At 37.7% G+C, this 14,999-nt stretch overlaps 1 protein-coding gene across 2 annotated transcripts in view; it reads left to right on the top strand.

Annotated features, from left to right (window-relative positions):
• The window catches only part of DZIP1L (DAZ interacting zinc finger protein 1 like), a 64,107-nt gene extending 49,585 nt beyond the window's left edge, over nucleotides 1-14,522 (top strand). For both annotated transcript variants that reach the window (XM_027845240.1, XM_027845239.1), the window contains exons 10-16: nucleotides 1,049-1,102; nucleotides 3,524-3,657; nucleotides 4,973-5,165; nucleotides 9,014-9,233; nucleotides 10,456-10,634; nucleotides 11,968-12,107; nucleotides 14,100-14,522. In XM_027845240.1, coding sequence (XP_027701041.1) covers nucleotides 1,049-1,102; nucleotides 3,524-3,657; nucleotides 4,973-5,165; nucleotides 9,014-9,233; nucleotides 10,456-10,634; nucleotides 11,968-12,107; nucleotides 14,100-14,294 — 1,115 coding nt within the window. In that variant the 3' untranslated portion in view covers nucleotides 14,295-14,522. The remainder of the gene's footprint in view (nucleotides 1-1,048; nucleotides 1,103-3,523; nucleotides 3,658-4,972; nucleotides 5,166-9,013; nucleotides 9,234-10,455; nucleotides 10,635-11,967; nucleotides 12,108-14,099) is intronic.
• Nucleotides 14,523-14,999: the final 477 nt, after the last annotated feature.

Here is a 14,999-nt window from a genome sequence, read left to right as displayed (position 1 = left end):
AGGGAACAATACGTATATATTTAGAAGAGTATAAAATCCAAATTTAGAAGAAATAAAACGGTGAGGGGATAGGGAGTAGGGACAGGACAAGGGAGGGATCTCTAGAGGGAAGGGTAAGGGAATAGGGGAGGATAAGGGAATAGGTTATAGGGGGCTATAAAAGGGTGTTTAGATTTATGGAAAAGGGAGGATAGGGGAGGGATTCTTGGAGAGGGGTAGGCTAAGTAATAGAAAGGCAAGGTAGCGAGTAGAAGTAAAGTAGAGGAGTCAGGAGGGATAGGAAACAAGAGATATGCACAAACATTAAAAACAAAGATCAGGAGCAGAATTTGTTAGGGAAAGTATATGTCTATATATGTAAGTATATATATGTATATATGTATATGTACATATATATATATGTGTTTATAGCTATAGCTATACAGAAACATATGCCCACTCAATTGTAGCCTTGGGTGGGGGAGAGAACAAAGTAAAAAGAAAGTGCACAGCAGAGAACAAAAGAAAACTTACAAGGAAGCAAAGAAGATGGACATCTCTCTACACAAGTGTAGTATTAATCATACAGACTTTCTTGAAATGAGAATTTATCATTGCATATTTTGAATCCTCTCCTATGTTCTGCTATGCATGACATGCTTTTTTTTTACTTTGTAATTAAGTTCCAATATTTAAGTTAATGATATGTTTTTTCTTTTTCTTTTCTCTATTTTTTATTTGTGTTCTGGTATTTGAGTCTAAAATAAAATTCAATTAAAAAAAAAAAGGATGGACCAACTGGGCTATGGTGGAAATGGAACAGGTCAAACTTTCTACCCAGATGAGCAGTGCTGCACTTCCAGACCCCTTCCAAGAAAAATGAAATAAATATGGAAACAAAGGCTTACAGTAGTTAAATGACTTACTAAGGCAGTAAGTGGGAGGACTGAGAATCAGGTTTTTTGGCTCTCAGAATGCTTTTCCCATTGGACCACTGGCTTCTCAGAGGAAGGAATGTGGGATGGAGCTGATGTTGGATGGAGCCCTTAACTATTTCTTTTCTTTACAGTGATCTACCAAGTAACAAAAGCAGAAGAGACAGAAGAGGATTCTACACAAGAAGGTGGGAAAGTAATTTTCTTACTTCTTTTTGTCTTTTCATGTGCATTATAGTTAGAGAAGCTCATAACAGAAGACAGAGTTTCAGAAGCATTTTAGGGAGTGGAATGGGAAATCCTATATCTGGTTTTCTTCATCCCTGTGGATGATTGTATTTTAAGACAGAGGCCTCTTTTTTATAGTAGGGAATTATAATTTTTAGTCGTTCTAAAGCAGTAATTAAACTATCCTATAGTTAAGTAATATATCTAAGCCAATGGAATAAAGACTAGACCTGTAATTTCACTGATACAGTGAACTCCCAGATAAGGATCACACAGTCACTATGTTTCAGAGGTGGAACTTATATCCAGGTCTTCCTGTATCTAAAGCTAGCTCCTTAGCTTCCACACTAAACTTCTGAAGCTACATAACCCAGTTGAATTAGAGATAATAATCACCCTGCTGACTTAAGAATGGCTGTTGATAATTTTATATGCTTACGTGTTACATATTTAATCAGGTAATACCAAAATGCACTCAGTACTCTCCCATGCCCTCCTCTTTTCTTTCTAGATCATCCAATACCAGCTCCTTGAAAAGTGCTTGGTTAGCCCTTAGCATTTGTAAATTGTATCAAAGCAGCCGGGTGGTGCAATGCATAGAGTGCTGGGTCTGTAGTGAGATAGACCTAAGTTCAAATCTGGCTCCAGGCAATTACTAGTTGTATGACTTTAGGGAAGTCAAATAACCTCAGTTTCCTCATCTGTAAAATTGGTAAAATAAAAGTAACTATATTTCAGAGTTGTGAGGATCAAATGAGGTAACATATGTAAAGCACTTGGCACATAGTATATGCTACATAAATGTTAGCTATTACTATTATTGCAAAGTAAATCCTTGTACTAGGTTTCTATCAAGGTGTAAAAGGAAAAAAGGGTATGACCTCATATCTTGAGGTTTATGTAATCTTCTAAACACGTACAATAGAAAGACTGAAGAATACTTAAAATATAACCTATCAATCTCACATGACAGCTGCCAGTTTACTCTCTTTTTAAGCAAACATGATTTTGCATGTAAAAAAATCCAGACTTACAAAATATATAAATTGGAAATGGAGAGAGGTTGAAGGGAAAATTGTTTGCTTGAGGTAAGAATCATTTTAGGGGTAGAGACTAGACCTATGATTTTATTGATATAGGAAACTCCCAGGTCAGGAAATTCTTTCTACTTTTCTGGAACTTACAGTCTTAGAGCTGTCTAGAACACTGAAAGGGTCAGGTGACTTTTCTAAGATCATAAAGCCAATATATGTCAGAAACAGGATTTTAATCCTGGTCTTCTTAGCTTCAACTCTCTATTATGCTACATTGACTCTCAAGAATCATTGCTAGATTTCCAAAAAATAGCTCTCCAATGTGTTTTGTATATGTATATATAATACATGTATTAATATATGTGTGTACATATGTATATATGATAAAATATATTTATGAGAATTCAAGTTGCATTTAACCAGGAATATATGTGTTGCATAAAGAAGGGTTTTGGGATAAACTGAGTCCATATAAATACTAAGAGAAGATAAAGCCAAGGAATAATGAATTAAAGTAGCATTAGGAAAGATATTAAGTATTGCCCCTTATTCTGTCACATTGAATTAACTTTGATGGGCCCAGCTTTGATTATAGGAATGTGTCACACAGTCTGAGTCATGGACAGCAAATAGTCAAGACTGGTAATGTAAGGACTGTTAAGGAGAAAGTCAGACAGTAACCTGGACTGGAGAGAGGCAGGGTATGGGTTAAATTTGTCAGAATCCAAAACTGTCAGCAATCTGGAAATATGAGGGTCAGGATGGAGGACAGGGAGTTTGTAGCTACCAGTGTGTAGGGACAAGTCAAGGAAACAGAAGCTGGAAATTAGTCAAAGTAGGGTGGGACAAACCCCTCTCAAAGATAAGGAGATGTGGGAGAAAAGTAAGCTGTACACAACAGAAATCTGCAGTTTCATGCACAGTCCTCTTTTTTCTCTTCTACTACATATAAGAAAATAACCATTTTACTTGGTGTTTGCTAAATTCAGAATAAATAAATGAATAAACAAATAGATAACTAACTAGTTAGCTAAAATCAGTGGTAAGGAATCCAGAAGGTTTGAGTTTGAGACATTGGTACAAGTGAATAGAATCCCCAAAGTGAATCTAATTCTTGGGTAGGGCTTATTTGCATCTTTTGCACTTTTTCTGGATGTGAACCCTGCTGTGCTCACAGGTGCACGCGTTTAGGAAACTGTAGCCAAATGTCTGTTATCAGAGGCTTGCATTACAGTTATCATTACAGGGCAGTCCTTACAATTATGGTCAAGTTTGAAAAGTAACTCTGCTGAGGATGAAGGCATTCGAAGATGGTTGGCTGACCTCAGTGATTTGACTGTGTTGCAGAGTTGGAGGACTCTTTAGATGGAAAGCAGAAGGTACTGGAGGCACTGAGAAGGAACCCTAACTTACTGAAACAGTTCCGGCCAATTCTAGAGGATACCCTGGAAGAAAAACTGGAAAGCATGGGACTAAAAAGGGCAAGTTTCTATGCATGAAGGAAGAACTGCACACTTTCACTTGCTGAGCCCTGTAATCAAGATGTGATGTTATTAAACTAATGAATTATCTTTGACAATATAATTAACAAATTTACTAATTGTTCTTTCAGTGCTTAGCTTTAGCTGGAATATATACATTATAGTTAAAGACTGCAAGGTAAAAGGCAAGGAAAGAAGAATAATTAGTATATTAATGAATTGCATTTTGGTTCACACATTTGCTATTTAAAATAATTGCTTAAAACATTAGAGTGGTGAAGTCTCCAGGCCTGTTAGTGGGAAATCTGCTTCAGTAATGATGAGTGAGAGCAGAGTAATAACAATGGAAAAAAAAACCCAATAGTGTTTATGTAGTGTTTTAAGGTTTACAAATTGCTTTGCAAAAACTATCTCATTTTATCCTTTCAACAACCCTGGAAAGTAGATGCTATTATTATCCCCATTTTAGAGATAAGGAAACTGAGATAGACAGAAGTGAACATACTTGTTCAGGTCCCATAGTTTGTGAATGTTTGAGGCCATTTATGAATCCAAGGCTTTCTGATTACAGCTCTGTCACTTTGTTGCATCACCTAGGTGCCTATCTGTATAGTGGTTACAGTGTTGGACTTGGAGTTAGGAAGACTTGGGTCCAAATCTTATTTTAGAGACTAATTGTGTGAAAATGGGCAAGCCACTTAAGATTTCTGAGCCTCTGTTTCCTCAGCTATAAATGAAGATAATAATAACATCTACCTCACAGATCTGGTATGGAGATAAAATGAAATAAACTATGTAAAGTGCTTTGCAAACCTTAAAGTGATATATAAATGTAAGCTATTATTATTCTCATCATTATTCCTGGTGACCTGGAAAAAATATTTAGAATTAAGACTACAAAGAAGATACAAGAAGGACATCTCTCTCTCCTGACACAGATTCTTTTAAAAAAAATTATTTTTCCCCAATTACATGTAAAAACAATTTTTAACATTCATTTAAAAATTTTTTTGAGTTCCAAATTCTCTCCTCCCTTTTCTCCCTTGACCCCTCCCTGAGACAGTAAGCAATTTGATATAGGTTATACATGTTCAGTCATGCAAAACATATTTCCACATTAGTCATTTTGTGATAGAAAACACGAATAAAAAAACAGAAAAAATAAAGAAAATAAAAATAGTATGCTTTGATCTGCATTCAGATTCCATCAGTTCTTTCTCTGGAGGCAAATAGCAGTTTTCATCATGACTCCTTTGGAATTCTGACATAGATTCTTAATGGTACCTGTATCTATCATTTATTTGGTCTGTTTTAGGGTACAAAGGGAATTTCTGATAAGACTTACAGAAATCTGGGAGCAATGGTTAAAGCCCACCGAGAACAGAAAGCCAAGACGTTTTCAGAACTCCTGAAACTAAGGGACAAACTTATCAAGGAGATCTCTCGAAAAATCATTGAAAGGCAGCAGAATGAGAGCATATCGTTACAACCTACCAATGTGGCTGCAGGTAAGTAGGTGGAGGCATTGTTTCTGGGAACCTCTGTCTGTGAAATATGGGAAATTCCAGCTGGTGTACACCAATGTTTGCAGAACTCGGGGCTATGGAATAAAGTCAGAATGGAAGGACCCTTAAAGACCATCAAGTCCAAATCCCTCCTTTTACAGATGAGACAGCTAAAGCTAGACAGACTACATAACTTGGCTAAGATAAAAATTTACTTCTTCTTAGTGTGAGAATCACAGATTTTTAGATCTGGACAAATCTAGGCTTAGAGAGCTCATCTCACGGAGCAGAAAAGTGAAGTCCAGAGAAGGAGGTAGCTTACTCAGTGGGGCAGCTACGTGGTATGTGCATAGAGTGCTGGGCCTGGAGTCAGTAAGACTTGAGTTCAAATCCAATCTCAGACACTTACTAGCTGTGTGACCCTGGGCAAGTCACTTAACCTCTCCTTGCCTCGGTTTCCTTATCTGTAAAATGGGGACAATGATAGCACCTACTTCCCAAGATTGTTGTGAGGATGAGATAATAATTGTAAAGAGCTTAGTGTAGTACTTGGCACAGAATAGGAGCTATATTATTATTATTTTGCTATTATTACTGTTGTTATTATTGTAGAGTTAGGATTCAGATTCAGGTCTTCTGACACTCAGATCAAGTATTCTTTCCATTTCACTATCCTGCCTTACTTTGCTGTCCCATACTACCTCTCTCATAAACTTAAATTCTAGGTCCTCGAGCAGAAACTGTCCCTTTGCTATTTCTTAACTACAAGATGAATATTTGATGCTCAGAGAAGTTATCCCCACTTTTGTAAGGCTCCCTTCAATATAAGATCTCCTTGGATGGTTTTTGTTACCGTATCTACCATGCAAATCAGTTTCCAGCTAATGAACCCTGGGCCTGAAAGAAATAAGGCTGTTGGAAAAGGCAAATAGTATTACAAATGGATAGTAGGACTCTCAGCTTTCATATAGAACTAAATACTAATATTTCCTGATACTTCTACTGGACAAACATGTAAAGAATTAAGGAACAGTTTTTGCTTACTAATGGATTTAGGGTACCTCTTGGATAGTCAACCATTTCCCAATCAATGGACGCTCACTCTGTTTCTGGTTCCTTGAAACCACAAAAGTACTGCTATGTGTATTGTTATATATCGGAGTTTTCTTTCTGTCCTTGACCTCCTTGGATCTGAAAGGTAATTTAACTAAGCTGTATTCCTACTTATAAGTAAGTTGAATCTAAGTCATTCCAGATGAGTACGTTCATATCCTGTTCTTTAGAAAGCTCAAGAAAAGAATAGTCTTCATTCTCTTCAAGTAAATATTTTTAGTGTATAACTCTTTCAGGATGTTCTTTATATCTAATCGGACTTTCCTGTTTTAATTCCTCCTCAAATCTTCCATTCTTTCTTTCATAAAGGCAAAAAGTAACTGTCACCATTCTCCAGACTTTTGAATGAAGGCCACTATTTCTCTTTTAACTGCTAATCCCCTCCTCCTCCTCCTCCTCTTCACCCTCAGTCCAGTCGGGATGGGAGGAGGGACCTTTAATTCACTCTTTTTTTTTTTAAGGCAATCGGGGTTAAGTGACTTGCCCAAGGTCACACAGCTAATATGTGTCAAGTGTTTGGTCTGAGGCTGGATTTGAACTCAGGTCCTCCTGACTTGAAGGCTGGTGCTCTATCCACTGCGCCACCTAGCTGCCCCCTTCACTCTTTCTTCTATTTAATTCAGCTAGGACCCTGTGGGGTGTGAGATAATTTGTGTAGTGTTTCACTGATAGAAGTCATGTAGCTTGAATATATTTGACTAACGGCATCCTCTGGTATCTATTTGTATTTCAAAGTCTCCTTCAGACTATACCCCAAAGATTTCTCCTTGTTGGTCACCACAAAAGCTTGCTTTGACGTTCTTCCTTTTGTTGCTGATTCAGATTCTTTTGACCTAGCTGTCCTATTCAAGCTTTCAGGCTCACCCCCCCCCTTTTATTTTTCACCACCACCCTAGTTCACACCAATCTTCCCTTTCATGAGTTCTTACAGCATCTGAAAAAATCAGTACGTTATTTATCATAATACCTTAATAAATGGTTGGTGAATTGAGTAATATCCCATTTCGTATTATTCTCTCTTTTTTGTCATGAGTCTTGCTTCCTAGGCCCCTTGTGATCTGGAGCATGTGTTAACCTTGACTTGCATCTGCCTCAGCAGTAGGCATAGTGCTAGGTGCATAGTAGGGCAAGAAAAGGAATAGGCATTTACATAGTGCCTACTATGTTCCAGCCACTGTGCTAAATACTTTTACAAATATTATCTCATTTAATAGTAGGTATCCAGTATATAATACAATAAATTGTTTGATACTAAACCTTCTTTCCCTAAGCTGGTATTTTCTTACTTTCCTGTTGTTGCAAGGTCTTTGTGTTTTCCATCTTTCTCAGATTTCCCCACTTCTGGGGAAATGTGATCTTTTATAATCAAACATTTAATTTGATTGAATTTTACATCAGCAAGAATAGAATGAGTAAGTTTACAATGAAGATGCTCAGTGTTTGAATTTTCAGCTTCTCTGTCATGGAAATTTCAGCAGACACATTTAACTCTCTGCCTAGATGGTGCTGCTAAGACCTCTTGTGGAAAGAGGGCTTTCCTGAGCTTTGGACCCAAGCAACTCAGTCAGGAATACAGACTTGAATGATGAAGTGTCGGTGTGCGTACACAGTGCTGAACTGAGAGGCACTGGAGACTAGGCCCCAGCTAGGGTGACTTAGCTGTAAAAATAAGCAAGGCTATTTCCTGTTTACTTTTTGTGTTGTATTCTCTGGAATTTCTTCAAAACATGTGGCCCAGGTAAATACTGCCACCCAGGGTCTTAACTGGGAATTTCTTGCCAAATTTAAAACAATTTGAAAACAGAGGCTGCATAGTCCATTTCACAGAGCAGGAATTCAAGAATTCTTTGGAATAGAGTGAGAGAATCTTAGGACTGGAAGGGACCCTAGTGATCATCTAGTCCCCTCATTTTACAGATGAGAAAACTGAACCCTAGGGAATTAAATAACTGACCCACCGGGGCCGTACAATTAGTGCTAAATCCGTGACTAGAGCCCAGGTCTCCTGATCATGGTCCGGTGGTCTTCCTATTATCTCAAAGCCTTGCCTTATCAAGAGAATCTTCAGGCTTCTGTCAATTAAAATAGGGGAGAGAAGCTGTGTTCTTGGGGCTTAAGCAAAGGGAAATGAGATGCCAGTGTTTAACAATCTCTTGAACAAAGATTTTCTCTGTCTTCGCCTTTCCTCTTAGTTTCTTCTTTTGTGTATTCCAATACCTTGAGGATCAATGATTTCTTCAAAATGAGATCTGCCACCTCTTCCAGGAGACAATCTATTTTTATATAAATTAAATTTAGTTCAGTTAAACAAATCTGCGCTTAGTGTCTACTATGCATGAAGGAATTTGTTTTATTTAGTATGGAGTGATATTATTTTAGAGCTAGAAGGGAATTTAGATCCAAGTCCAGCCTCTCATTTTACAGATGAGGAAATTGAGGATCAGAAGGGGGAAGTGACTTACCCAAAGTCACTAACTAGTTAGTGGCTGATCTGGGATTATAACTCTGGTTCTCTGAGCTCCAATCCAGTGCTCAATATGCTCAAGAGTTTTTGAAAATAATATTCAATATATTTGTACGATACTTGGCTGAGTCTGAGATTTCTCTCCATTTTTTTCAACTTCTTCATTCCTAATATTCCAGCCAAGATTTTTGCTTTCATCTGAGAACATTTGATGGGGTTGCCATCTGTGGTTGGTATGAGTGCGCGCTTATTTCAGTCCTATTTGTTTCTCTAGGCAAAGGTCAGAGGAGCCCAGTGCCCACAAGAGAAGCTCAGCAGAAGTCCAGAACTCTGAGTGTTGAATCACAGTCTCAACGAACAGCATCACCTAAGCCAACGACACCTCAGAGCAAGGTCAGCCACACCCCTGCCACACCAGGGATACCAGTTCCAACTCCACGGAGCAAAGTTCCTGCTGCTGCGGGTTCACCTGCTTCCCCTGGGCCTGCACAGGGGTAAGACTCAAACTCATAACTACTGCCAATGTTCTCTGTGGTAGCTACATGCGTGGCTAAATCCAAGCTCAAATCTTCTCCTTTCTTCAATGCCAAATTTTTCCTTCTGGAACTTAAATACACCCCTAGAAGATGGAGTTTAACAACAACCTGGAGGGGGTAGTGATAAATACACAGCACATACTTTTAAGTTTTATCTGCATTATTAAAATTTTCTCCATCATTTTCTGAAGTCTAGACAATCCATCAATTAATAAATTAAGCACCGGTTTGCAGCCGAGATGTATATGCTCAACTGATAATGTATTGTATGGGAGTCCTGCTTATCTGTATCCCTTTCGGAACTTTCTTCTACATAGGTATACAGTCTAGGCTATATTTAAATTACTTGCAGGATAAACTGGTCCTCCTAATGATTCCCTACTTCAGAGCAGGTACCAAGCACAGCCACAGTACATGAGATGCTTGGGGGTGGAGAGTCACAGGTAGATATACCATGACAATTGCCTTTCCTTATCATCTGCCTTCCCAACTGCCCTTGCAACTGGGGGAGTAGGGGGTGAGGGTGGGACTCAGGGTACATGATGAAGTCATTCTCTGGCAAAAGTCTTTGGCATTTCAGTTTGGGGAGGGGAAAGTAAAGATGACTATATTGTTTTAGACTCCCTGATGTCTACATCATTGTTTGTTTGGGTTTTTTTTTGTTTGTTTGTGTGTTTTGTTTTTTGTTTTCAGACTGGATCTGTGATCTTATTGGTCTAGGGAACTCCCAGGGAGGAACCTCCCTCTACTAATGAAGACTGCTCTTCTATTGTTGTCTTAGAGTTGTCTGGGGCCACTGAGGGTTTAAACCAACCAACCAATCAATAAGCAAACATTTACTGAACTATACTTACTATGTGTCAGGCACTGTGCTAGACAAAAATTAAAATGTCCAGTCCTTCAAGCGATTCTACTTACTCGGCATTATATGTCAGAGGCAGGATGGGGGTTCTGATTTTGAGGCCATGTTGCTCTCATATCATGGACATTGCTTTTAACCCTTTTTCCCCCTCAAAGAACTTACTTCCTTTCCAAGCCTTTGAGTCTTTGATACTTTCTAGCACATTTAACATTCTGGAATACTTTTACACCTATTATTTCATTTCACTTATATTTGGAAATGTTACTCAAATTCCTACAGAAGGGACTTTACCTTTCCAAATACATTTGTATACTTTAGCACCCCACCTTTCACATCTGAAGATGATTCAGAAGGAGACCGTATTTCCCATCCAAATCTTCAAGTCCCTTCTAGGATGGTTGCTAGAGATGACAATGATTGGGATTGGTCTGATACTGAAACCTCTGATGAGAAAGGCCCTAAACCTATGACAAGTTCTGGTGGAATAACTTCCACAGGTGAGTGAGCACTTTTTATTTGATTGATGAGGTACTCAAGACCCAGATTTATCTGGTTAATTTAAATGTCCTTTTGTCTTCTTGTGCGCGCGCGCGTGTGTGTGTGTGTGTGTGTGTACATCTTTTTCTTTGTATGATAATAGAGATAGAAACCAATGTTATTTTTTGATAGTTCCCTGGGTGAGCAGAGTGATCACAAAGATTAATTGACATTTTATCCGTTTATATGATACAGCTCAATTGCTTAATTAGCCTTCAGAAATGCATTTAAAATTGGTTAGCCCTGTGTAGTTTTAGATTTTCCACCTGTTAAATCCCAGAATAACAGGATCTTGAAATGTTATCATTGTCCCCATATATCTAAGGCACTTCTGAAAAAAAAAATGTGTATGTAACCTGACCTTAAAAATATCTAGAGAAGAAACACTTACAACCTCCGAAAGTCATTTTTTCCCTACTTTCTATCCCTTTCTCATGGAGGGAGAATTTTATATTCTTTCTCCGTCATTATTTATAATTCTCCTGTTGGAAATAAAAGGGAACCTAGAAGAGTACCTGGTCATACATTGTAGCATTTGTATAATAGTCAGTGAGTCATCAAGGCAGCTAGATGATGCAGTGGCTAGAGTGCCAAGCCTAGAAACAGGGAAGAGTCATCTTTCTGAGCTCACATTTGGTCTTGGACACTTACTAGCTGTGTGTCCCTGGGCAAGTCACTTAGCCCTCTTTGCCTCAGTTTCCTCCTCTACAAAACAAGCTGGAGAAAGAAATGACAAACCACTCTACTATCTCTGCTAAGAAAACCCCAAATGGGGTCACAAAGAGTTGGACATGGCTGAAAAATAACTCAACAACAAGTGAGTCATCACAATCATTATCTATATTAACAAATATTTATTAAGCTTCTCTTATATGCAGAGTGAGAAATAGTGCAGAGTCATAAATAGAAACTTGGAGTAAGGAAAATCTGGATTTAAGTTCTACCTCAGATAGAGTTATGTGATTATCAATAAATCACTGGATTTTTCCATGCCCCAGGCAACTAACTCTGAAGTTAAATTGAAGAGGAGTTGCTGACCTGTATCAGTGTAGGGAATTTCCATACCAGCACAAAAGTAGACCCAATAAATATTTATTGATTGATTTTTCCACAAACATAAACTTTACTTCTCCATCCTTTCCCTAATTCTTTCTTTTTTCTCTTTACTCTTTCTTTTGATCTTTCTTCTTCATCTATTCCAAATTTACATTACTTGGACCAGGTGATTCAAACAGGAAAACATTTACTTGCCAGCCTTTCGGTGCTGATCTAAGTCTTTTGACTCTTACTTAGGAACTCGAGTCCAGTCATTGGCCAAAACTCTAGAAAAACAGCTACTTGCTCCTGGAAAGAAGCCTGCTGGAGGAGTGAACCTTTTCTTAGCCTCAGATGCCGGACCATCTAAAACAACCATCTCAGTAAAGAAGCCCCAGGTAACATATACAGAGTTTAGTGTAAGCCACGTACATTCCTTTGTAAGTTAGTCATTTACTTTTCAAGTTATGGTCACTCACAAAAACAACTGGGATGAGGACTCTGAGTTTGAGGAAATTAAAAATGAAAAGGAGACTTGATTAGTTTTTCTTACCTGTTTCAGATCCTACTTTGGTGGCAAATGCCTCTTTAAATGAATGATTACATGGCAATTTAAATATCCACAGCAGAGAAGAGAAAAGGAAACCCAGGCATAAAACTCATGAGTCCAAAGGAGATTTATGAAAGGATATTCTTTATATCTGTTGGAGATAGGAGTGAGGTACTGGGGGCTCCTAAATCTGCATGATGATGTGGTATTCCCCATATTAGGATGGTGAGGTAGCTCCAAAGATGGCTTCCCAGATGGTTTTCACTTTTTGCATAGGAAAAGTCCCAGGATAGCCAATGAAGGAAGTTGTTTTGCTAGACTATGCTTATCTGTATGTGGGTTTTTTTCCCCCTTCATTTTGGAGAAGAGATAAAGAGAGGTGACAAAGAGAGAAAATAAATTTTTGTTAATTGAAATAAAATAAAAGCTTAAAGGATGGTGACTGTTGCAAAGAGAGATGTCATAAGCTACCTCTATTTCCTAATCTACTCTTTGGTATCTTTACATTCAATAACTGGTAGAGTAGAATGAGAATACAGGAGTGATTTATTCAAAGTTAGTTAACAAGGGAGATATGGATCAATCAATTGATCAATATTTATTAAGCACCTAGTAGATGGTCTTGGGCAGCTAGGTGGCACAGTGTATAGAGGACCAATCCTGGAGTTAGGAAGACCTGAGTTAAAATCTGGCTTCAGACACTAGCTGTGTGATCCTAAGCAAGTCACTTAATCCTTTTTGCTTCAGTTTCTCATCTATAAAATGATCTGGAGAAGGAAATGGTAAGCCAATCCAGTGTCTTTGCCAAGAAAACCCCAAATGGAGGCACAAAGAATAGGGCACAACTGAAATGTCAAAACAACAACAACAAATGGTCTTTGCTAGGTGCCAGGTATTACAGAGCCATTTGGGTCTAGATGGACACTCATCAGTAATGTTATTATTGGGAAAAAACCAATGGAAGACTAGCTAGTTTTAGGGATGAAAGCAAATGAATACTTAAGAAATTCATTCAAATTATCTGGCAAATACTAGAAGAAATGGCCTTAGGCTGTTTACTCAAATAAAGAATCAAAGATCTTATAGAAGTGCTCATGGTTTTTTTTTTCTTTTTTTCCCTTTTGTTATGGGTAAGATATTTTTTACCTCTTTCTCAGTTTCCTGATATATAAAATGGAGGTAATAGTACTGTCCTATTGATCTCATTGGTTGTTGTGGAGAAAGTATGTTGTTGACTATATAACACCATAAAAGTGTGAAATATTAGTATTAGCAGTTTGTTCATTTGTGTGATTTATTGCATCTCAGAGCATTTGGCATTGAAACCTTTTGATGTAGGTTGGGTTTTTACATGTTCCAAATCTAAGAAACTTAGTTCCAGTGCTCCCTCCATTGAGTCATCTACTTATATTGAATTTGAAGATTTGCAATTAGTTGTGTGACCCTGGACAAGTTACTGAGCCTATCTCTGTTTCAGTATCTTCATCTGTAAAATGAGAGTAATAATGGCATCTACTTCACAGGGTTGTTGTGTAGATTAAATGAAATAAAATCATGTCAAATGTTTTGCAAACCTTGAAATTCAATATAAATACTAGCTATTATAATTAACTATTATTTGCCAAGTAGGACATTTATTAGATATGCAAAGTATAATACAAGATTTCAGAAACAGTTTCTAGAGTGAATGGCATCTGAAGGAAAGGAAGAAATGCACCTTCCTTCTTAACCACTTTTTACCTAAATACTTTGACTTCAATTTAATCCACATGTAGTACATACCCTGACTACTTATTTCTTCATTTATAAGATTGTTCATTCTTTCCTATTCTCACTCTAGTTTTCTGAAGATGACAGTGACTTAGATATTTCCTCATTGGAAGAGATTCTTCAGGATTTGGATCTGAATGAGAAGAAAAAACAGCCACAGCACCTGTCCCGGTCTCAACCAGTTGAAAAGCATGGCAGAGTCTCCACAGATTCTCAGAGCACCAGTGTCTGGGGTTTAAGTAGCAACAGAGTTGTGGGCTGGTGATTTGCATGGACATGACTTCCATCTTATCGGGGAGACAGTGACATCCCACTGCAACCTTCACAATGGCAACAAGGAGCACCCATCTCACACATATTATCCTTAAATCACACGTCTTACTCATTTTTGTTGGCATCTTTCTTTATGCATCACTTCCATTTCCATTCTAATCTGATCCAATAAACATTTTTTAAGCTCCTGTTATGTGTCAGGCCTTGTGCTGAGCACTGAGGTTACAATTAATTAAAAGAAAGATAGCCCCTGCTCTCTAGGAGCTTATAATCCAATGAATTTTTTTTGCTGAATTCATTTCTGAATAGGTCCCTTCCTTCTCCCATCCTCAGCAAGCCCATCCCTTAAAATAGATTTAAAAAGAAAGAGGAAAATACAATTGAATAGAATCAATCAACATCATGTCTAAAAGCACATGTAGCATTCTACATTTATAGATCCCCAACCCGTTCAACAAAAGGAGGGAGGTGTATTTTCTTAAAATTATGTTCATGTTTTACTATGACTTCCCTTTTGGAGGAAAAAAAGTGTAGAACAAGAGTGTTTAAAGTGCATAGGGATGACTACCTTCTCCCCACCCCTATAGTGCTTTTCCAATGTATATATATATATATATATATATATATATATATATATATATATATATTCTGCTTGTAGGAGAATGCTTAGGCTATGTCCTCCTCAGGCCATATGGCG

Source organism: Vombatus ursinus, unplaced genomic scaffold (assembly GCF_900497805.2).
Source record: "Vombatus ursinus unplaced genomic scaffold, bare-nosed wombat genome assembly UNPS02014959.1, whole genome shotgun sequence".
Classification (NCBI taxonomy): Eukaryota; Metazoa; Chordata; class Mammalia; order Diprotodontia; family Vombatidae; genus Vombatus; species Vombatus ursinus.
This window is presented reverse-complemented; position numbering and strand designations above follow the sequence as displayed.